The sequence below is a fragment of the Gouania willdenowi genome, chromosome 4, assembly GCF_900634775.1.
Source record: "Gouania willdenowi chromosome 4, fGouWil2.1, whole genome shotgun sequence".
Classification (NCBI taxonomy): domain Eukaryota; kingdom Metazoa; phylum Chordata; class Actinopteri; order Blenniiformes; family Gobiesocidae; genus Gouania; species Gouania willdenowi.
In genome coordinates this window covers 9,487,997-9,513,072 of record NC_041047.1, presented here as the reverse complement: position 1 = coordinate 9,513,072, position 25,076 = coordinate 9,487,997, and the positions used below count along the sequence as shown (strand labels likewise).

Below are 25,076 nucleotides of genomic sequence, written 5' to 3'. Positions count from 1 at the left end.
CAAGATGGCGGAAAACATGCTCTAAAATGGTAAATTAGGTCCCATAATGCATTTTGTTACGCATAGATCTTCTAATAAATACATTTCAAAGATTTGAGAACATATTTGTAAATACAGTGGAGGATCCCTTTAAAGTAAGCATTAGTAACAGTTACATAGGCGATTTTGTAAAGTCAAATCTTTCATTTGTTCCATCTCTGCCCAAGTACGGTAATTCATTTAGTCTTTCAAGCTGCTCTGCTTCAATAAGCTGTAGATCCAAACATCCACACGCTTGTCCTCAGGCTACAGCAATGAATGAGCAGGATGTGGAAGAGACGGGCCATAAATAAGCAACGTACCCTTCTTTGTTCCAATTCTCGGGAAAAAAAACCAAGTAGCAAAAATGTTGGTAGGAGATGTTTTAGATGTCGACGTCTGAATCTTGGTGCTTTCAGAGCCATTGTGATGATGTGAATTAGATGGAATATGTCTGTGTTGAACGTTTGGAGGCTATGTTGCTGCTTTCATTATATCTTTTTTTCATTTTTTTAATCAGTTTGCTGCAATTTTGTCAAAACCCTGAATGTTTACAGACACTATTCAACCCCTCAAGGTTGGCTGTGTTGTTATACGACCGTGGCTCAGGTGTTAGAGGGTCGTCTTCTGATCGAGAGGTTGGGGGTTCGATCCCAGTACCTGACTATGTGTCGAAGTTTCCTTGGGCAAGACACTGAACCCTAAGTTGCTCCCAGGGGTCGACTCGCGCCTTGCATGGCAGTCCTGTCCCATTGGTGTGTGAATGTGAGAGTGACTAGCTGAATGAGCTGATATGTAAAGCGCTTTGAGACTGTTTCAGTGTGGGGATAAAGCGCCATATAAATCAAGTCCATTTACCATTTATACTCAAGCAGAAATCAGTGTTTCTTTATTTTAATTGATGGTGAAATGTGTTGTTTGTATTAGTGGTGGGACTTGATTAAAAAAAAATAATGTAATTAGAGACTAATTTAGAAAAATCGAGAAGCAATGTTTTTTCCAATTTAAATGGATTTTGGTAAATGACTGAATTTTTTGTTTCTAACCCTAACCCATATTTTTGGTGTTTTTAATGCATTTTTGCTACATTACTCCCATTACTGCCATTTCTCCATCAAATTTCAATGCCTTTTCTGCACATTTTTTTCCCCTTTCAAGACATTTTTGTCACTTATAAACCCTTTCCACCACTTTTCCATCTAATGTCACATATGTTGACCTATTATTGTCACTTTTCACCATATTTCATGATTATTTTCGTCAACTTCACCACACGTGGACTTTTTGGCTCTGAATCCTGTCATTTTGTCCAGTGTGGATCGTTGTCCATGCTAGCTGCTGCATGTTTAGCGTTGAGGTGGAAGAGCTCTGCTAGAAGCGCGAGGAGGATGAGCTCCCGTCATTGGCAAACTCTTTCTTTACAAATTGCACACAACTTTTGTTTTCCATCCAGTGTTTACCAAATAAATAAACAAAAATTAAGGCGCACGAAGCACAACAACGCCTTATTTATTCACAATTAACGCTTTAAATTCCCAGCCCTAGTTTGTATCTACTCTGTGTTTAAATAGTGGACTAACTGGTGTGACCTTTCTCGTTCTCAGGCTACAGCACCATGAGTCCACAGGAGGACAGCGAGAACCCCCCCGGAAACAACGACCCGCTCTCAGCGGGGGTCGACGTCGGTAACCATGACGACGACCTGGACCTGGACACGCCTCCACAGACGGCTGCGCTGCTCAGCCACAAGTTTCACCCATACCGCCATCCCCACCCACACCACCACCTGCTGCACACACACCACCTCCAGGCAGCAGTGACGGTGCACAGTGTGGACGCTGAGTGCTGATACTGCTCAGCACCTCAGAGGCATCCGCTGGTTGAATGGAAACTGATGGGAAAAAAAAAAAACTAAATGGGATCCATTTGATGTGTGTGAGTGTATAGCAGGAGCTATACTGGGATCTGTGCCTGACTCCATGGTGCTACCACCTTCTACGTGCCAACTTCCATCAGCTCCTTTTTCACAAACGAGGGTCAGTCAGAAGTTAGCTTTTGTTACTGAAGGTTCACAAGCACGATTACACCACCCTGAGCAGTGAACATCAAAGGCTTTCAGGCTTTGATGAAGCTGAGTGACCAATGGATAACCTCCTAAAACTAAGAGGATGAAATGGACCTGATGGACATTTCATCAACAGTTTTTTTTTTTTTTAGAAAAGAGCCAAAATCTATTTGGATTCTAGCGAAATGCCTACGATGAACTTTACCGTCTCCCTTCCTGCAGGAAGGTAACGGAAACTCGTTACTGAACGATTGTGATGTTCGACGAAAGGAAACTCATGAAACACTTAAAGAGGAAAACACTATTTTTCTACTATTTATTAAAGAGGTAGATTTTCCACACGGATCAAACAGGAGGGACATACCTGTACCATGTGACTCATGCATCACGTACGTTTACAGCGGCAGTAATCGAACAATGGTCTTTGTTTTTCGCCAACAGCTCATTCACATTTACGTTCTTACTTTTGTCACCAGAAGGATTTTCTCAGCTGTTCCCGCGTCTTATGTTTGTTTGACTTCTGTGCACATTGTGCAGTCGCCATATTAGTAAATCAAAGTCCACCCATCGTTTTTTACAAACATAATGTCCCAAAAAGTTTTAAAGTCTTGATTTTAGCTCTGCTTATAGTTTTGTCATTCACTTTTTTATTGTAACGATGTAAAAAAACATTTTTTTAAATTTTTTCACAAGAATGATTTTTTTTTTTTTTTAAAGCTTTTAAAAATGAATTTTGAAATCTAGATCATAAAATTGTGGGTCTAATTTGTTTAACAGCAGAGTGGTTATTTTATTTCTCAGTTACAGGTTTTTCTCATAAAGTTTAAAAAAATAAGATAAAACTATAAATCAAAATGTTGCTTTTTATGTATTTTTTTGTGCAGGAAGTTGTCAAAAATCAGGAAGTAGCGGCACCAGGAATAGGGTAACATTAGGGATGCACCGAAATGAAAATTCTTGGCCGAAAACTGAAAAACCGAAAGGAATTATTAGTAAATGGAACTGAATAAATGTAATATGTTAAGATTTCATTCATTCAAACAACTTTTTTTTCCTGGAAATTTGATCTTCTGACATTAGAATTAGAATTTTATTTTGTCAGTCTTCAAAAAACTAATCTAACTAATCAAGGCTCTTGAGATAATATCACAAAAAAAATAAAAAATTAGGAAACTAATACTACTATTTTTACAATACACATTCAATATACAGTATATTCTATATATACAGTACATATACATGTCAGTTTCGACTACCAACTGTCAGTTTTCCTCAGAGGCATATACCAATTGCTTTTAATGGAACCGTAACATATTTTGAAAAAAAGAACACAAAATGAACTTGCTGGAATTATGAATAAACGTAGCTATTCAAAATCATTGAGGTATGATGTCACGGCTGATGAACGCTTTCTGGTGAACATCCATTTAAAAAAAATTGTTTCCTTTTTTTTTTTTTTTTCAAACGTCTTAATTTGAATAGCTAGCTAACGTCTGTGTACAAATAAAGATGTTATTCTTTAAGATAAACCTATTTTGTTCAAAGGAAAAACTAAAGCTAAACCTCTGAGCTCAGACGTGTTTTTCAGCCACTGGGGATTAAAGACGTGATGGCGAATGCCTGCAAAACGTTGCCATCTAATGACGTTTCTGGGTGAGGATGACTGACTGCTGTCCCTTTACTGGGGCTCACACACAAACTTATTCCCTCCTTTTTGTGCTGAGAATGTGTGGATTTTGAGCGAACATGAAGAAACCACTCCCATCCTAATTTCTACTCGTCTTGAGGAGTCGGGCTTAATGAGCTGGACTGTGTTCAGTGAACGCATCTGGGTGAATATATTCTAAATGAAAAAAATCTGCTTATTTTGACCCCAAACTGTGCTTTTGTGAGTGTGAATGAATCGTGTCAGTGTGACATCTATGTTTTTGTCCGGATACCCAAAATGTTCATTGTGCTTCACAGATTCATTATGGAGTGTAAATACAGATTTAGATATTATATATGTGCAGTGAGGTTTGTGCCAAAACTATTTTTTAATTAATGCTCCTTCTGAATTCAGGAGTTTTTAGTGATGGTAACTTCATATTTTTGCTCTTAGCTCTGAAAAAAAAAAAAATAACACAAGCATAGATGTATGTGTCGCCTACAAGGAGATGCTTGTACTACTTTGTCCTGTGGTTTTTTTTTACAGTGCTATCAACAACACTAAAAATGCTATAAACATACATACATAGAGTATTTTATATAAAGGTTGAAAAATGGTTAGAAGAAGAAGAAGAAGATGCTGACCTGCTCTCAGTCCAATAATGTGTCTCTGATCCAAAAAAATGGTCTTATGTGGGTGGAGTTTATTGGCTAGTTAGTGTTTGACGGACAGCTCAATGACCCGGACGTTGATCTGTGTCTGTGGTTCTTGACGACAGGGGTGGGAGTATTAACCCAAACACTGCATTAAACTGACAGAAGAAGAAGAAGAACGATGGTTACTTTTGAGTCTCCGTAATTACACGAGAGCGCAAAGAGCAGAAACTGAAATCCAGGCCATAAAAACAGCACATTGTGCGTAATAAACGATATTGTGCTTTTTAATACTGCTCCGCACTCTCACATTTGATCTGAGCGCTCGATTGTATTTCGCAAAAAGTCACGAATCTCAAGCAAAAAGTAAGGAAGTGCAAGCAAAATGGCAGGAAGTGAAAACAAAAGTAATGTTTCCATTTTTAGATGACTTTGTTAACTTTCTCTTTTTTTTTAATTTTTTGTTACACAAATCTGATTCCATACATAATACTGTTGATATTAAGGCTACATCATTCTTAGCGATGCTACTTGATTATAGATGCAACTTCCTGTGTGGAAAACAGATCAAATACAGTTTTAGAAATATAATTATATTACATATAGACACAGAACACTATAACTTCCACCCAAAGCTTATTATTATTATTAATATTAACAAACAGCCACTCGCTAACTGCTACTAAACAGGAAGTCATGCTCCTCTTCTACAGTAGTGTCTAATCATGACATCAGGAGTATATTATTATTATTATTATTATTATTCAGCAGTAAAATAATACATTGTGTCCTGTCCATTGAATGTCTTTGGAGCTTTTACATTTTTAGTAAAACATGGAAGTGTGTACTGTATGCAGGACATTAATAATTCCTTTACATGAGCTGAAGAAACATTTATGTCAACTCCCACTCCTGTATCATGTTAAAAAACAAGTGAGATTTAATGCAATGTGAATGTGATAAAGTCAATTTTACACTAAGTCATTGTCTGTTCGACTTCTTGCTTTAACAGAATATAATATTTATATATTTATATAGTGTAAATGTCAATTCATCTTTAACACCATTAGTCCAGTTTTCTGAAGGTAAATGAGATTTAGAGATAAAAGTTCATTCAAAAAACTTCATTAAATGTAAATTTATGAACCTTTTATATTTAGCGGGAGAATTAATTTATTTAAAGAAACCTGCCTTGAGGCCTTAAGAATCAGCCTAGTTTTAAGAAACAGAAATGGCAACAACAAAGCTACCTTACATATGTTCCTCTTGTTTAAATGATGTCTTCAAACCAAAATGGTGCTAATTTGGTTCTTATTGCATAACTGTTGTAAAGTCCCACCTGTTTTTTTCCATCGTCGTCATCAAATAATGATTCTGTAAATTTGAGCGTCAAAAAAAAAAAGAAGGAAAAAAATGGTTTCATTTTCCCGAGGAACGTAATAAACAACATATTTTATGCTTCTGGTTGTGGGTCAAACTAAGCTATTAGTTATTTATCAGGCCTTTCTGTCCATATGGAGAGGAAACAACATGAATGAGCTGCTGTGGGAAGAAAGCAGAGTGATACATATTTCCATAAGAAAATTTAGACATGTTAATATTTAAGATATCTTAATTTTTTTTCCAAAATATTGTATTATTAATATGAACCCACATCTCATTATAGTTTAAGGGACACATAAAACCAAGGTTAAGTGTGCCGGACCAAAAAAAAAATCATGTTTTTGTGAAGGAAAAAAGCACAAATTCAAACAAATGTTAAGGAATTGGTGAAAATTATTTCATTTTGCGACACATTTTCTCAAAATTTATAATGTTTTTTTTCCAGAATTCTGTGGGATCATTTGCCAGATTTCTCAGGTTTTCAAAAATAATTGTGATTTAATATTACTGTAAATAATGTAGTACTACAACCCCCATCATATTTCATCTACAGCTTATATGGTCATTTACAAAAAATCTTGTTTTTGATGTGATTTTTGCTTTGAACAAAAATTTCCTGCTGGCCGGACGAGATGATCCCTCAGGCCTTGAGTTTGACACGCGATCCATCATGTCGTATCGTTAACTCTTGACGTGGATCGAGAAGGATAAGCAAGTGTAAGGAGAACATGCAAACTGTACAGAGAGAGCTATGACCACACCCCTCACATGGTTTAGCTAGAATATCTTAGATGGTTATTGAATTCCATATTTTCCGCACTATGTGTGTCTGTGTGTGCTTGTGTGACTTTTTGTGTGTTGGCCCCGAGGATTGGCCCTCAATAACCATCCTTTGATGACAGAGACACTTTGACGCTCCTGATGTCTGAACCTACTCATGCTACCTCTAAACTTCTCTGCCTGTGTCCTCAGTCACTGGATGTCCTCGTGTGCCAGGAACAACAACAGGAAGAGGCTGTAAATTGGAGCAGCGGAGCTCGCTGTCCAAGCAGCCTCGGGTCATTTGAGACCGACTCTGATCTGCCAACTAGTCCAGCAATCGTGCATAGCTAGCATATTTTCATAGAGAAGTCCCCGTTTCCCCAACGTGCCTTAGCACTGGGATCCTAATGTGTGTTTGTGTGCGAGCTGCCATTTTACTACTTTTTTTTCTCACACAATTAGTCTTTAATGCAGAGATGGGCAACTTTTATCCCAGCGGTGGCCACAGAAATGTGATTGTCTGATCCAAGCTTCACTTTATCAACATTAATGTCAGCATTCAGAAACCAAATTATCAAACTGAGCATTAACAGGAAAAAACAAAGGTTTTGTACTTGCTGAGGACTTCTTGAGTCATTTTGCCTATTTTCAGTATCATGTGTATTTTTGTATATATTTTTTGGAGACATTTTGTCTGTTTTTTTTTTTTTTTGCATTTTTGAGTATTTTTGTAGTCGTCTTCTATGGTTTTGTTGTCTCTTTGTGTATTTTTGTTTTTATTTTGTGTAATTGTCTGTTTTTGGGAATTTTTCTGTCCTGTTGTTTTGTGTAATTTTGTCGTTATTTTACATATGTGTGTACTGTATGTATGTTTGAGAATTTTTCTCATCGTTTTGTATGTTTTTGTTGTTTTGTGTATATTTCTTTAATTTTGTAGTTTTTTGTTGTAATTTTATACAGTTACTTTAGAGTGAAGGATGCATGTGGGCCCCGAGCCACCAGTTGCCCATGTCTCCGTTAAGCCTTTTTTTTTTATCTTTGTGGTCAATTTCTGTCATTCATAATATAATAGTTGACTTTTTTTTTGCTTCATATTTCATAGCTTTCTATTTTGATGGGTACAATTGATTAAGCATAAAATTATCATGATGATATTTTTTCAGTGTGCTGAACGCAAGCATTGTTCCTCTGAGGTCAATTTGACCCCACAGTCGGGTATCCATCCTCTAGTATCAGCTGTAAACAGTTGATGTGCGCCCCCGCGGCGGCTTGGTTGATGACTGGTGCAGTTACCCTAACCACCGTGGTGTCACTATGTAGTCTGACACACAGTCAGACGCACACTCTCTCTCTCTTGAAAATGTCCTCTAGGAAAAGGTTTACTATCAGTGAGTTTTTGGAACAGCTCTTTCACAGTAAAAGTGATGTAGAGGACGATGCGTCTGATACAGAGGACTTTATAGTGAATAACCCCAAATATGTTACAAAAAATGAGAACAAAAAAAGTAAATGAATATTTTTATGAAAGGAAAGAAAGTGTCACCAACATCAATCAATATGGTTCATTCTGTCAGAGTCATGAATGTGCATCAGTTTGACCTGATGGTGGCGCTGCAGGAAAGGTCATATCAATAGGGTTCATACTCATGTGGTCATTGATGTTGTCAGTAAGTTTGAGGAGATTTGGATGAAAACTATTTAAGATAAATTAATTATAATTTAAAAGTATGGCCTGATGGTGGCGCTAGAGAACAGGTCAAGGTTTCATTATCAAGGGGTTATTTATTTATTCAACAAATAAACAAAGTACCTGACATGTAAACTTTGTCAACAACTTTCTAAAAAACAATTTTCTGGGGGTCAGATTGTGTAAAATGTGTTAAAATGTAATAATTGAGGATAATAGCAAAGTTAAAGTTTAGAGCCATGAGTTCAGCCAATGAGATCTTTATAAAGACAGTGGATCTGTAAACCAATGCTGAAAAGTTCATTAAGATGTTGGAGGGATTTAGGATGGATTAAATCAAAGTGATCACTCATGTTAAACTCAGCAATAATGAGGCGACATCACAGTAGCTTCCCTTTGACACTGTTAAAGGGAAGCTACACACACACTGTGTGTAGCTTCCACTGTGTGTGTGTTTAATAATTAGGACAGGAGTCTGTCAGGGAGCTCTTGAGCATCCAGTGTGTTCAGGTCAGATGTTTTTAGTAGGTCACATGTCCCTGATTCCTCCTCAGAGAAAGAAGAAAGGGGACGTCTGCCATCATCTGATTTGTGAGACCAATAGAAGCAGAGCGAGAACAGAACAAGAGAAATGTTCTTTCCAACAGAAGTCAGCACTTCATAACTTTAAGGTGAGTGAAAAAGAAGAGAGGTTTATCACTCTAGTCATTTGTTGTGATGGCTGCAACATCTTTACAAAGGACTGTTTGGATGTGGAGTCAGACTCAACAGCTATTTATATCTATATATATATATATGCAATGATGCAGAGTTCATTAAAATGGGAATCGTGCTGTTCAGATTATCTATAACGGATCAGATACAGGTCGTATATGGACAAAACGATCACATTTGCCTGCAGTGTGATCGTAGCCTGTGTGCTCTCTACTTGTGGAACTATTTATTGTGGCGGAACCAAATGATTAAATAAACAAACAAATCATAATCTCTTGTCACTTATTACTGTTAACTAAAAAAAATTGCAATTAAACTGTAATGAAAACATTTGACCACTAGGGGGGCAATGCCCCCCAGCCCCTTGCAAACTCTGCGTATGCTCATGGAACAATTTTTTTGACGGAGCCATATGATTAATTAAACAAACAAATCATAATATCTTGTAACTTATTACTGTTAACTAATAAAATGTGCTTGTAGAACTGTTGTATAAAAGCAATATCACACTCGAGGTCGTGTTGTTGTACTGAAATATCAGCACGGTGTGATTCGATCGTAGATAATCACATATTTCATCACAACGGCACTCCCTCTCGTGTGATATTGCTTAATGGTATTTTTATACGACCAACAAATTAATTAAATAAAAAAGAACATTATGTACATTATATTAAGAATTGTCCCCGCGACCCTGAAATAGGACAAAGCGGGTCTGAAAATGGATGGATATTAAGAAATGTATTTTTCAAATTAATTTGGGAAAACTGTAATGAAAACTTTTGACCACGAGGGGGGCAATGCTCGCCCCTGCCCCCCGCAAATTCTGTGTATGCATAACGTGGGTGCTCTCCACTTGTGGAACATTTTTTGAACAAATCATAATGTCTTTTCACTTATTACTGTTAACTAATAAAATGTGCTAGAACTGTTGTATAAAAGCAATATCACACTCGAGGTCGCGTTGTTGTATTGAAATACCAGCACTGGTGTGATTTGAATGTAGATAATCACACATATTTCATCACAACAGCACTCCCTCTCATGTGATATTGCTTTAAAGGACCTTCATGTTAAGTTTTTTTAATGCTAATGGGTGATGAAGCGCTCTAAACCAAAGAGAATGAGCCCACACAGATTTTTACCTATTGCCTTGAAAAGATTGTGTAATACATTTTGTATTTCTGTTCTGGGTGTGAATTTCCTGCGCAGTTCTGTGGACGTGAAGTCAAATGACGCTGGTGCGCGTTCTCGACGGCTTGGAAATAAACCAGAAATTTAAAAAAAAATGAGAAGAAAATGCCTTGGAGACTGAAAGAAGTTTGTGTCCACAGATGTACGCAGAGGCATGTGCACAGGTCTTGTGGTAAATATTCACAAAAAACGGCGAGTAAATAAAATAACCGTGTCACCGTTGGAGTGCAGATTGGGCCACATTTGCTCGTCCGAGTCCAACCCAACAGTGAAAACCTCATTATTTTCTCAAAGAAATGACATATGTACGACTGTTTTAGTGGTAAGCACCGATGTTATTAACAAACAACTATTATTTATTTATTCTTTTTATTCAAGTAGGGACAGTAAATATCAATTCAAAAAAATGTAAATATGTCAGATCTGTTAATGTCAACGTCGGATCAGCACGCTGGTAACAAGCGAAAGTGAAACACAAACAGGGGAGCAGTGCATGCAAGAGAACAATTGGATCTATTTACATAATCCATGTATCAAAGATAAGGATAATCCATTTTATTGTGCAGAAAAAGGAATGTTTCATCTGTGTATTCCTTTAAAATTGTCCTTTGTTCCATTCTCCCTGCCCCGCGAATCACAGCTCTCACTGTTATACAGTTTAAGATGCATTCTACAGCAGCTGCAGCAGCAACGGCAACTGCAGCAGCTGCAGCAGGAAAGGAAGAACGCTGCGTGCAAACGACACTATGTGATCGAACCCGACCACCTGTTCTAAATATCTATCAGAACCTGACCCGTCTGGTCCCGTCAGGGTTCAGTCGGGTATCCATCCTCTAGTATCAGCTGTAAACAGTTGATGTGCGCCCCCGAGGCGGCTTGGTTGATGACTGGTGCAGTTACCCTAACCACCGTGGTGTCACTATGGAGTCTGATTCATACATCCTGCTCTATACTCCTTTAAATATCCCACAGCATTAGCAGCAGTATATGATGAATGCATCTGTGTATATAATCACCATTAACTCCTACATGCAGTGAAGCACCCCCACAGGGTTGAACCCCCCCATCATCTCATCCCAGGTGCTGCTCTGCCTGTTGAGCCACTCTGCCCACACACACACACACACACACTGGTGAGCAGCAGTGGATGTTTTTCCGCTTTCTTCACCCACACCCTGCTGCCTCCCACTCTAAATGGCTGTGAATCACATGGCTGACACTTTGAAGCTCCACAGGGCTCTTGAGTTTTAGATGGAAAAATGCCTGTAACATGGAGTTATGGCTGATAATATGCTCTAAAAGCTGAGTTTGTGCTGCAAAGCTGACAAAAAGTGAATGTCTTTCTGTTGCATCTTGGGAAATAATTAATAGGAGCACTTAATGGAGTGATTCGTGCATTGCAATAAATCAGGTGAAAGTGACAAACAAACCCTTAATGTGTGTGTTTAGTCACAGCTCCACCATACTACTGCCTCACTTTTAACCAGAGTATGCACTGACACTCAATCTTATATTTTATATTTACAAAACAAGAAATGAAATCATTTCTGCTTGGATTTATAACATTTTGTATAGACAATAGATTTTTATTTTCATTTGTGATTCTACAAATGGTGAGCAGATCTGTAATCCTTGATGGTCAAATGCTAGTAAAGCCAATGCATTTTACTGTAGAATTCACAAGTTTACGTCCAGTACTTTACAAGTACATCCATCCACCAGAAACTGATTTGTCATCACTTAATCCTATACACCAGTAGTTCCCAAACTGGGGTACTTGAACACCCCTCAGGAGGTACACAAACATTTATCACTTCATTTTTTTTTAACATTATCGCATTTCTTTCTTTCTTTCTTTTTTTTTTTTTTTTTTACATGTGCATACTTATTTCCTCTTCCATCAATAATAATTTGTGGCACAATTATTTAAAATACACCAAAAGGTGAAGTCAAAATTCTAAAATGAGGAAAACATCAGAAATAAATGAATGAAAAGGCCTAAATTCAAAGTTAACGTTGGACGAGACACAAGAAAGAGTTTAGACACAAATAAATAATGTATAATAATGTACAGTATGAGCTAAGGGGTACTTGTGATAAGAAATAAAGGCTAAGGGGTACATGGGGTGATAAAGTTTGGGAAACACTGCTTTACACCACAGACTGATTTTAGATTTATTCAAATAATGTATTAAAAATAATTACTTTGTCAATATTTTTGTTCATATATATATACTGTATATACACTACCGGTCAAAAGTTTTAGAACGCCACACTTTTTCCAGTTCTTTACTGAAAATGATTCAGTTTATTGTGTCATTGCACTCTGAAATGAAAGCTTAGAACAAATAATGAATATAGCCTAAATTTATTAACCCACTTCATGTTCCCTGAAAAAGGCCTATTTGTATAATTCTGAAATGTACATTATATTTCAGTATTTTTACTGGTAGTGTAGATTTGAATTAATCCTGTATACCCAAGATTCATTTTAGAATAATCTTAATTAACTTAATTACAATTTCACATATTTAAAAAAAGAATATTTAAATCAATTTTCTAAATAATCATGTGTACCACAGACTCATTTCAAATCATTTTTAACAAATTCATTACAATTTCCCCATGTTTGTTATAAGCGTTTAAATATATTCCTCTATTAATCTTATATACCACAGATTATTTTTCATCAAATTTAAAAATATTGTAATTAAAACAATTACGATTTGCCTTTAAAAAACAAAACAAGAAACATTTTAATATAGTTTTTCTTAGGTTGATGTTTACACAATGTTTCTTAAACAACCAAAAGTTATTTTGTCTTTTTCTTGATCATTGTCGTAACAAATCTTTGTTATTTCTATTTGACCCCACAGGGATGTTATTATTGTCTCTACATTTGAACAAACCCTCTGTCGTCAGCGTGGTTTGTTATAAATTGAATAAAAAAACAATGAATTCTCTTTTCTGTGTGCTTTGAAAGCTCATATATTATCGTTGCTTCTGGTTTTTACACTGGAGATGACTGAAGCTTCCGCCCCATTCAAGCATCCATACAACAAAGACCCTACACACACACACACACGCACACACACACACACTTGCTATGTTTCACTTGCACTGCCACTTGGCAATAGGAGCTCATTTTCACCCACTGACAACTGTGATTGTCTGGACTTCTCTCTGCCAAAAAGCTCTGCTCACAGATGGTGAAAAAGCCATCGTGAAGCTTGGTTTTTCCTTCTCGCTCAGGCTCAGGATGGGGATAATAGTGCTCTAAATATTTCCAATAAGTGGGTTGATGTGTTTGTGTGTCTTCTTCATGTGTGTGAGTTTGTTCTAAATGGTGTGAATGTGCACTTTGAGTGTTTCCTGCAGCTACACCAGCATTGTGATGGAGCTCTGTTCCCCTTGTGTTTGCCAGGAGCAGCTTTTCCACCCACGGCGGGTGAGCAGGATGGCAGGGGCTGGTATAGGGGCTGGCAGGCATGGCCTACCCCGGGGTCCACTGCTTGGTTGGCATTCACTGGAGGACTTGGGTCAGAAGGAGGGAGGGTAGAGCAGTCAGCCATTCATGGTCACATTATACATGATGACACGTTACAGAGAGCAGGAAGTTCACACTCAGCATGGCAGGAGAAATCATTCAGTGACTAGTTTAGTGAGACCACAAGAACAAATAATAATTAGACTGTAGAACTTAATAAAATTGGAGTGTCTCTGTGTGTGTGTGTGTGTTTTATATGATCTAAAAACTACAAACGGCGACTCAGAATACGAGCAGCTATGAAAGCCTGTTTCCGTCACAAAAAAGAAAGAAAGAAATCACCAGGGCAAGTCATAATTATGTAAAAGAAAGTCCAAATTATGACAAAGAAAATCATGATTATGAGATAATCTCCAAGTTATGACCTTTTTTTGTTTTGTGTTTAGTTATTCAAGGGACAATGCATATTAAAAACAAGTTCTGATGAACTACGGGCGGGCCCGCGGAACTTCTCCAGGCCAAATAGCACGGACCACCTTTCCGAGAATTCAGTGAAATGACTCGGTTCCACCAAGTAAAACAAATGAAATTGAGTGACGTAAAATCGTAATCTACGTTGAATTGCCTTTGAAACGAGATATCACTTGACTATGTAACAATAAATTTAAAAATTACTGGAAAAGGGGGTGCCACCCCCCCCCCCCCCTTTTCAAAAAGGTCTCTGAGAAGCTCTTGACATCCTCTCATAGAATATTCATGTCAAATTACTGCTTGATTCAACAAGCTTTAACGGAGGAGTAGTCATTTGAGTAATGGGCCCCATTCATATATTAGTATGTATCAATGCTTCGGTATTACCAACTGTCGCAATATTTGACTCACAAATAAATGAGAAAACAACTTTAATGGAAATTGCCTCAAAAAAGGGGGTGTAATCAATTTGTGCGAGGCATAATTGTAATCTACGATAAATTATCTTTGAAACAATATATCACTCGACTGTGTTCCCATAAACTTGGAAATTACCAGAATTGGTCATTTAAAGAAACTGTAAAAGCTTTCTCATGTTTATTTGCTCTAATTAGAAAGACTATCATAACGTAGGTCACATCTTTTATTTTATAAGCTTATTTTGATTTATTAGTATCCCATATCTAATTATTAGTGTATTCATTTAAGTTGTAATGAAAAGTAGCAGGTTTAACCACTACTCATTTAACCTGAACATATCTTGGTTGAATTTTTAATATTAATATTGTATTATTTTTATGTTGAATATATTGCATATATATGTATTTTCACTGAAAACATATTGAGTATTGATAATGGAAGCAGAAAAGTTAACATCCTGTTAATTTAAACTGAAGTCTTTATTCAAACATTAAATGTTGTTTACGTGTTTGTGTCCACAATTAATCTATAGACGATTCCCTTACAAGAATAATTAGGAATCTATGAAAGCTCACCTGTACTGTCCAGTATTCAGGTATTTATTTCACTGTCACACTGGTTTAATTATTATTTTGGGTAAAAAGTTACTGAATTGATTTCAAATCGGATCGAATCGTTCTGAATTAACCAATATCAGCCTTCGAATCGAATCGTTGCTAAAACAAATCGTGACACCGCTAATGGATAATGTATAAGTTTATATATTCATGTTTTCAGCCACACCTCCCACCTGCTCTTTCTCTTTCTCTCTCTCACACACAAACACACGCACACGCCCCCACACACGCACTTTCCCGTCAGACTCCCAAGATGGCGGCAGCCTCATCCATCCAGCCGCCGAGCGTTCACTCTCCTCTCGCCCGGGTTAGCGCACTTTCCCCGGTGATGGACAGCCCTGAGAGCCGGCAGCCGGAGGATGAAGAAGCCCCGGCGGCTGCAGCCGCAGCCGCATCGCAGCCCTCCGAGGCGGGCATCTGCCTGCGCGACCTGCCGGATCTGGAGCCGGAGGAGGTGGAGAGGAGGCTGGCCAAAACTCGGCAGGAGCTGAGCAACAGGAGGAAAATCCTGATCAAAAACCTTCCGCCCGACACCAGCACCCAGGTACCGCACCGGGACTCTGTGCTGCCCGCTGGGCTCCAGCAGAGCAGAGAGGGCAAAGTCCCGACACGCACCACAACGGGTCCGTTTTTACGCACAGATGCCACTGACTGTGCGTAAAAACTAACCCAAGGTATAGTTTTAGCGCGTCAGGTGCCAATTTTATACAATATAAATAACATTTGTGTTGTGTGAAAAATCTCAGTTTAGCACTCGGAGAGATAAAAATGTAACTTCCTAAAAAAAATAAATAAAAAAAAATATTCTTTCCATGAAGTTTCTAATCATAATATAGTAGTATATTGCTTTTTTATTTTTATTTTTACATTAACTAAACAACCTGCACAAAATGTTTCACTTGTCATATTTAAGTTCTCTGATCATTGCAAATAGTAATAATCACAAGAGGCTCTGTCATTTGTCTATTGCACATCCATTTCTTAAACATGCAGTTCCCATTAGGGGAATGGGTTTGATTGTTCTCACACCAGCTGACAGAGGAATTACACAGTTTTTCAATTAAGGTTCAACTTTTACAGGCATCCAATAAACACACAAAAACATGTTTAATTTAAAGTGAGTGCACGTGAATGTGGGATTATTTGGAGATGGGAAAGTAATGTCACCCTGGTTATTAGTTGAGTTTGTGTTTGTAATCTAATCAGTTAGATGTTTACTGGGCTGTTGGAAAAAATCAATTTGGCGATATATCGCGATATTATGTCACGTGATTCTCGGATTGATTAAAAATGCATCCATATCGTTTTTCCCTAAATTTCTTAATTTTATTTTATTTTTTTTTAACCTTTATTCAACCAGGAAAGTCTTTTCCACTGCAGGAGACATTTTAACTGCACAAAGAAATGCACTGAAACCTGGACATGTTGACCAGCTTGTGTTTTTTCAATAAAATCTAAAAAGAAAATACTAACTTTCTGCATTTATTTGTTGTTCTATGCATATACCTCAGTTAAGTTGCACTAAAGTCAAAGTTGGTTTAAAAGCCACAGGCAGATTGTATGTTATTTTTTATTTTAAGTTGTTGGCACATGGCATGTTAAAGCCAATGATTTGAGTGTAAAATATGCCAACAAAATATATTTCATACATAATGTTCTCATGAAGGTGTACACATTTACAGATTACCGTATTTTTTGGACTATAAGGTGCACTTAAAATCCTTTAATTTTTCTCAAAAATCGACAGTGCGCCTTATAATCAGGTGCGCCTTATGTATGAAATTAATATGTCAAAATGTTTTAGTACAACTTTGGTAAACTATGAACCTGCACTGCTTGATGGATTTTTTGCGCTTCAGGGCTACTGTAGTCAGACGCCTCGCGGAGTGATATGTACCTGTACTGTGCTTCAACATACTGAACTGAAAAAGTGAGTGTAATGTTCTATATTTTATGTGTTAAACCTGAACAATGTTGAGAATTATTGTTAATGAGATTTTGCTTAATGAGCCTTAATAATAATAATAATAATAATAATAATAATAACAAACCGGTGTGTCTTATAGTCTGGTGCGCCTTATGTATGAAAATAGACCCCGTCAGACCCCTTCATTGATAGTGCGTCTTATAATCCGGTGCGCCTTATAATCCAAAAAATACGGTAGTTGTTTCTTCAGTCATATATTTAAAAAAAAATCACAATAATCACCTTCTACTTTAATATCGGGATATATCGAATCGTAAAGTATCAAATCGTGGCCTATGTATCGCGATACGAATGGTATCGCCAGATGCCAGGCATTACACACCCCTAATGTATACAGAGCACTAGTTTTTCAGATGCACTCTCAGTCTTTATGCACGACAGCTCCCAACTTTCTACTGAAGCTCACACTCACTCCTGCCTCTGACATTGCTCGGAGCAGCGTACGTGCAGGCGATGAAGAGTTTACTCTGAGATTTCTCATGCTTTGACAGGTGGAATCTGTGATTTGTGACTTGCCTTCAAACAGAATAATATAATCAAATCAAATCATTTCACTGGAGGCTAAAGAAAATCTGCCCCGTCTTATCTTTTTGTTTATTGCGTGCATATTTCTTCTTGAGATCATCATAGGGTTGATTTGTCTGTTTACAATCTCTCAACCTTTTTTGTTTTCTTCTTTCTAAACATCATTTATTATCACTGGAGGGAGTTGAAAGGTAGTGGTGGTGATGGTGGTGATTATTTTTTTGTCTAACCCGACTGGATTGCCTTATTGGTTTGCTCAGAGAGAGCCGGCGAGCACTAGTGTGCCTGCATGTTTCTGCATTTATGTGTGTCTGCTAAGCAGCATGAATGAGGAAGATAACAGGAAACGTCATAATATCCTGAGTCAGCAGCTTTCACAGAACTTATTTTCAGTTGGGTGAACATGTTAAAGTATGTGAATCTGTGTCTTTTCTTCAAAATCACCCATGGTCTGTCCTTTCCTCCACTTAATCATTTTGTAAATATTAGAAATGTCACTTAGGGGTGCAGTTAGAAGACACTGCACAATCCCAATGAGAGAGTGCATTTAGCCAGTCTCTCTTTGCTTTCTATTACTGGAATGTGTAACCTGTAAATATTAGGGACACTCCCACATCTTTTGAGTTCTCTTGCATTTTATTTTTTATTTATATTTAAAATATGCATATTGAACAATTTAATGAAAATGACACATTTTTAGGAAGTTCATTTATAAAGTTTTAGGATTTTTTTTGCTGCCTTACATTTTTTATTGTACTAATAATGCAAGATTTTGTTTTAATGGTGACTTTTAACAGCTTTTTTTTTATATAGCATATAAAAAATAGCCATTAGGCTAACTCTGGTACATTTATTTTAATATTGATGAATGTACATTGTCCCTGTCAAATAAATATAATAATTGTGACGTGAGATGCTCAGACAAATTATAAACGAGCACAGCTCCAGTCTGTATCGTAATTGATATTTGAGTTACTCAAGGGGAAAGTTTCTAGTGTTAGAGTTTTAATGCAGGCTTTTATTTTGAAAGCAAAAAAAAAAAAAAAGTGTGAATGTGTTTGTGTATTCAAACCATAGACTGTAAAAAGAATGGATGGGACAAGCTCCCCGGTGGAGTGAAGCTTTCATTTTTAGAGCTCCCCCTGTTGACTGGTTGCACTATAGGTCATAAGCCCCACCTCCTCAATGATAACACATGCGATGTGGGTCAAACTGTAAAGTTAAAATACTCGGCACATATTTTTTTTTCAAAACCTAAACTTTGCTGTGATCATTAGTTATTATCACCCTACATTGTGTTCAAGTGCTCATTTTCTGTGAAGTTTGTTTTAAATAAGTTATTTGAGGTCGAAAAAAGGGATTTTACGTCATATATGATGATGATTGACAGCCGCGGATCTTGCGTAGCTCTTTTTGTGAATAGCAGTTATGTCGTGAAGGAAAGCCGAGACGCCAATAAACTTTTCAGTTCAGTTTTTTTGTCTTTTTTGAGCTGTCGAAATGAGTTATTCTGCAGTAAACTATTCTAATGCTGCGTTCACACCGAATGCGTCTTCTGCGGCACCGGACGCATCTGCCGCACGAAACGTTCCGCAGGTTTTGCAGGATCAAAAAATTTTCCCATTCGCTTCATTTGCGCGTTTGAAGCGAAGCCCCGCCCACCAGCGACACATCCAACTCGGTGAGTTTCACTGCCTGCTGAAGTGAGGAGCTGCACTCCTTTTTCTCCTCTCATAAACATAAACCACCAGTGAAAAAAGCCTGTGTGATTAGAAGCCAATGCTATGCTAGCTCAGTGCGAAAGAGAGAACATTTACCTGCTACTACCACCTCCTCACTGATTCTCCTCCACGCGAAATCCTTCCAAGTCCGGTCCCGGTCATAAAGGCCGTGTCACACAGCTCCAGGTTGTCACACACAGCTTCTACGCCATGGTTGAATGGGTGAACAGACCGGTGTAAGTGTTGACAGCCTGACGTCATCGTCAACAAAGACTTTGATTGGCTTTCGTCATGCGAAACAGTCGCATGAGTTCAATATTTTCAACTCTTGCGAATGTGCGGATATGCGTAAAGTCAGGAGCGCGCTCACACGGCCAAAACTCTTGACGCCGCCGCATTTGGCCTCTGGAACGCATCTATCCATTGACTTTGTGTGTAATCTGGACTCACGAACATTTCGTGACGCATCCGATTTGAACGCAGCGTAAGCCGTTGGTAGAATTTCCAGTGGGAACGATTCTTCTGTTCTTGGCGTAACTGGGCAGCGTAAGTCATCAGGGCAGGATGCTAAATGGGCGGGGCGTGTTACCAGGGCTCCTCCCGCCAGACCCTACTGCACAGACTCTGGCTTCAAATTAGCAAGATGACAGCGCCCCTAAGCGCCGTATTTTGGCTCCAAGAACGTTGAGTGGGAACAGCTACAGTGCACGCCCACTGATTTGTGCTGTGAATGTTGCTACTTGCCAGTGTTACATAATCCATAAGATCCATAGGCTTTATAGATTTATAGATTTATAGTAAAGTCACTGTCATCGTTTTATACGCTGTCTAATAGACTCAGCACCACCAGCAGCCTCAGCCTCCATATACTGTACCATCTACTCATCCCCACTGCCTGATTAGTGAGTTCTCCATCCCTGACTCTCTCACTCTCTCCCTGTCTGTGTGTGTGTGTGTGTCTACGTGTGTGTCAGATATATGGTCCTCATCCTGAGCAGGAGCGGGGGATGGGAAAGATTGAAGAAGAGTGAAACAGTATGGGAGAATAGATGTTGATGGATATTAAAATATTTTTGAAGTAATTGTTGAAAGACTGTAATTTTGGTTTTGTTTGTGGACTTTTTGTTGATGTTTTGTGAATATTTCTACACATCTGTGTATTTTTGTTGTTGTATTTTGTTTTTGGAGTAATTTTTTGTGTATTTTTGTAGTTGTTTTGGATTCAATTTTTATTTTTTCTCAGGTTTTGTGTGTTTATTGTTTGAGTAATTTTTTTGCATTTTGTTGTCATTTTTTCTATTTTTGATTAATTTCTTTTTGTTTTGTGTTTTTCTGTTGTGCTTTTGTGCATTTTTGTTGACATTTTGTCTATATTTCTACAATTTTGTGTATTTTTGTTGTCATTTTGCTTGTTTTTGGATTCATTTTGCATATTTTTTGCTGTTATTTTTCTCTGTTTGCTGTTAATTTTTTGCATTTTGTTGTCGTCTTGGGTCTTTTTGTAGTTTTTTTGTGTTTTTGGAGTAATTTTGTATTTTTTTGTTGCTGTTATGTATGTATTTCTATCATTCTGTGTATTTTTTTTGTTATCCTTTTATATGTTTTTGTAATTTTTGTGTATATTTCTGTCACTTTGTGCGTTTTTCAAAAAAATAAATAAATATACATATTAATTGTGTTTACTTTGGGGCCACTGCGAATGTGGCCCGCGGACCATCAGTTGTCCATGTCTACTCTAGTGTCTTTCTCTCGTTCTGCTATTCATCTGAACTTTTTCACACCACAGCAGCCAAATCTATGCTTTGACCGACGCTCACAACAACAAAAAGACTTCATACTTCTTCTTCTTGTGTGTCAAACAGCAGCTACACACATTTAACAGCCTGTGGTTGGACACAGTGAGACTCTGAGCAGCTGCAGAATGAAATATTTCCCTCAGGTTTTAGCTCAGGTCAGAGCTGCGAGAGAATTTTTATTGGCTCCACATTTACATTTACATTTACATTTACACGGACGACATAAATTAAGTGCGGACAAAAGATGACGGTGCTCTGTCACTGTCAAATGTGCAGATCACTTAATTAACATTAGTGCTTGCATTTTCTGCTCTAATTTAATGCAAATGTGGCAAAAGGGGAAGTGAGTGAGTGATAGTTTCATCAAAAACAACTCCATATCAGCTCTTTATCATTTTCTAGTAATATACAGCAATATATAAAGCTGTATAATATTGTATAACATGCTATATTAATAATATATTCAGCTAATTATTTAAAAAGAGAGCAGAGATCAAATGAGAGATTAGCTCTTTTCTTTATTGAGGGCATGACATTGCTGCCAAGTTTGAGTGTTTTTATTATTAAAATATTCACCTGATTGGTATTAATGATTTTTTGGAGTGTGGCAGACGGTTTGAAATGAGAAAAAGGTGATTAAATGTGTCAGTGTTGCAGGGCGTAGACTGGACTGGTGTGTTTTACAGAAAAGCTGTTTAATCACCACTGAAACATGCAGGTGCTCTTCACAACACTCAGGTTTTGCTGTGAGCATCAGAAGGTGTTAAAATGTGTGAAAATCTAGACAATGTCTGCACCGATAAAAAATAAAGGCCTATTATATTACTTAGTTATTCATACACACGACTACACGAGTTACGGCCAAGGTATGTAGGGTCTCTGATTTTCCATTTCAAAATGTCCCAAATTCTGTTTCAGGGTTTACTAGTGGTGTGTATTAACAATGTGATACGATCCATGATTTGCATGTCATGATGTGATATATTAGGGCTGGGCGATTTTGCCTAAAAAAAAAATTCTCTGATTTTGCAATTAAAAAATGACTGCAGACATCAGATACTGTATATTGTCAAAAGTGCAACTTTATTGCTGTGATTGTCCTCAAGAGTTAAAATGCATAGAACAATCCCAAAATAAAAAGTAAATAACGCTCAATTATAAGCTTTAACCCAGGTTTAAGTAAAAGTGCAACAGCAACTTCACAGTAGCTTCAATTTTCTGATTAAGGAATCAGATAACTACATGTTTTATAACATATAACATTACAATTAAAAAAATACTTCACTTAGCATCTCAGCGTAGTGTGGATAAAACATTAAACATGCCTGTGGCACACATATACGTAGCCTACTCAAAGGGTAAACAAATGTAAACAAAGAGGGGGCGGGCTCACATCGTGCTACGGTAACCCACAAGGACGGAACGCGAAAATGTCCAAAAAAAACTGTGGTGTTAAAAAAAATGTATGTATTTTTTTACCCAGCCCTACGATATATCCCAAACAATACAATATTCATTGCACTTATTGCGATATCATTTCAATTTCATTCAATTCAACTTAATTTATATATGAAAATATTTGAAATTTGTTCGAAAAAAGGAAAAAAAAAACAACAAATCAACATGAACAAGCATTAGCGACAGTGGGAAGAAACAACTCCCTTTTAACAGGAAGAAATCTCCAGCAGAACCAGGTTCAGAGGTGGCAGCCATCTGCTGTGACTGGTTGGGGTTAGTGGACAGAAGGAGGAGAAGATAGAACATCACTAATAATTACAAATGTCAAGGATTACAAATGTCATCTTTACCAGTACAAAATAGTATGAAATACAATTTATATTTGCGAGGACAAATAAATGGTAACTAACTGTAATTCAAGCACCAATATCAAAAACAGTGGTGTGTTTATCATACTGTCAAATTACGATTTTCAAAAAAGTTGAACTTTTGCTTCTACAACAGATTATGATTCTGTTAAATTCTTAAATTATTTAAAAAAGTAACCACATACAACTATAAAAGTGTTTTTTTCAATAAAAACATTATTTAAAAAATACATTTGGACCGCACGGTGAAATATTTTTATATATCGCAGAATCGATTTTTTTCTTACACCATCTTACACCTATTTCTGCGTCACTTTACACTTTCCTGTTTCCTTTCAGTTTTATTGTCTTTCTCTGTTTCAACGACTTTACTATCTATTAAAACTCCCAAAATCATTGCAAACATGCTAAATAGGGTTAATAGAGTCAACTACTACTATTACTTTTACATTTTATATAGCTTCAGATTATTTACAAAATTGGAATAGTTGCGCTGATATCACGCAAGATTATTAGCCACACCCCCAATCACTGTTTAACGGGGGCAACACCATTTAGGGATCGACAGATATGGATTTTTTAGGGCCGATGCCGATATTTTTTTTTTCCCATCAGCCTTAGCCGATGACTGATATGGACTGCCGATTTTCTTGAGCCGATATTTGGAGCCTATACTACTTTTGCTTCCTCAATTTACATCATAAAAATGACACAGTGATCATAACAAATGGTACAAGTCTCAGTTTTCAAAAAAGGTGAACGCAGCAGCCAATGCGATACACGTAAAAAACACAAAAATTGGCCGATTATATCGGCCGGCTGATGTATCGGTCTATCACTAATACCATTGAAGTGTGTGATGTGTTCCCAAAACATTGCTTGTGAATCCATGTATCATTCGTTTATTCGTTTTTCATTATGTAACAAAAACATGAAAAAACACTCATTATTTGATATTTGTTTCCAAAACCAAAATGAAAAAACAGAAAACGCCTTGTTTTTCAAATTCAAGCTCTTTTGCTTCGGTACAGAAAAAGAAAAACGGAAAACGAACAACTTAATTAGATTTCTCCATTACTGATTGGCCAAAACACGTGACCCAGAAGTGAAGCGTTACACATTCTGAAATATCTTTAGCTCTGCAACACTTAGGAGTCTCTAAATCCCCCGTAATGTCCGTGAGGAGGTTCTGTGCCCAACACCAGCTAAAGCGAAAAGGACACGTTTCGGACGCACAGTTGGAAGCAGCGATCTTGTCATGCCGACCTGCCGTTAGCATAGCCGTTAGCGTCGGATGAGCGTACACTTCCGGGTCACGTACTTGGGTAAATCGGTAATGATACACGGAGTCTTGTGAAACCTTAAATTTTCATTTTCAATCACAGGTTAACATTCGTTCGATCCGTTACACATAGAGAGATATTTGGTACGGAATTATTGGCACAATTGGACATATTTGTCAGTTTGTAACACTTTCTAGACATTTAGTTTTCCGGTGAAAACTAGCATGTACTGTAAATGCGTGATATTGTCCCAAAACATGAATGTGAGGTGTTTTCATTTCATTTTGGGTCCTAATTTTAAATAGAGAAAGACAGAGAAAAAGAAAAAGGTCAGATTGATCCCATTTCAGAATGTAAATTACATTTTTTTCCTGTCCGTTTTCCTCAATTATGGAAAAATAGAGGCCATGCTCTAAGCTTGACAGTGAAAACTTAAGAAAATCATCATCTTTGCTGAAACACTCACTTTACCTCCTTTTTTATACTATTCATGTCGTATGTTTATGTTGTATATATTGTTTATTTCTTACACTGTTTTGCACTGTTACTGGAGTTGGCTTTTTTTTTAATCTCATCGTACATGTGTACAGTGACAATAAAGGGATTTTATTCTATTCTAAACATTCAGATGTTAGGGTTGGATTTTCTGGTAAACATCAAACAAAAGCAAGCACTGAATGGTCCTGTGGTGTGTGTAATGTGCAAGCTGTTGGTAATGCTTCTACGCTTTGGGAGACATTGGTTTTGCTTTGGTCCCCTTAGTATCACATGAGTTTTGCTTAAATTCAGCAGGAAGCAGAAGCCGTCACTTAGTAAAAA

At 37.2% G+C, this 25,076-nt stretch overlaps 2 protein-coding genes across 2 annotated transcripts in view; both read left to right on the top strand.

Moving 5' to 3' along the window:
- Positions 1-5,342, top strand: part of cachd1 (cache domain containing 1) — an 85,098-nt gene extending 79,756 nt beyond the window's left edge. Inside the window, exon 27 of the mRNA XM_028444724.1 lies at positions 1,623-5,342. Coding sequence (XP_028300525.1) covers positions 1,623-1,867 — 245 coding nt within the window. The 3' untranslated portion in view covers positions 1,868-5,342. The remainder of the gene's footprint in view (positions 1-1,622) is intronic.
- Positions 5,343-15,343: 10,001 nt separating this feature from the next.
- raver2 (ribonucleoprotein, PTB-binding 2) overlaps positions 15,344-25,076 on the top strand; it is an 80,486-nt gene continuing 70,753 nt past the window's right edge. The window contains exon 1 of the mRNA XM_028444547.1: positions 15,344-15,663. Within this exon, the coding sequence (XP_028300348.1) occupies positions 15,373-15,663 (291 nt within the window). The 5' untranslated portion in view covers positions 15,344-15,372. The remainder of the gene's footprint in view (positions 15,664-25,076) is intronic.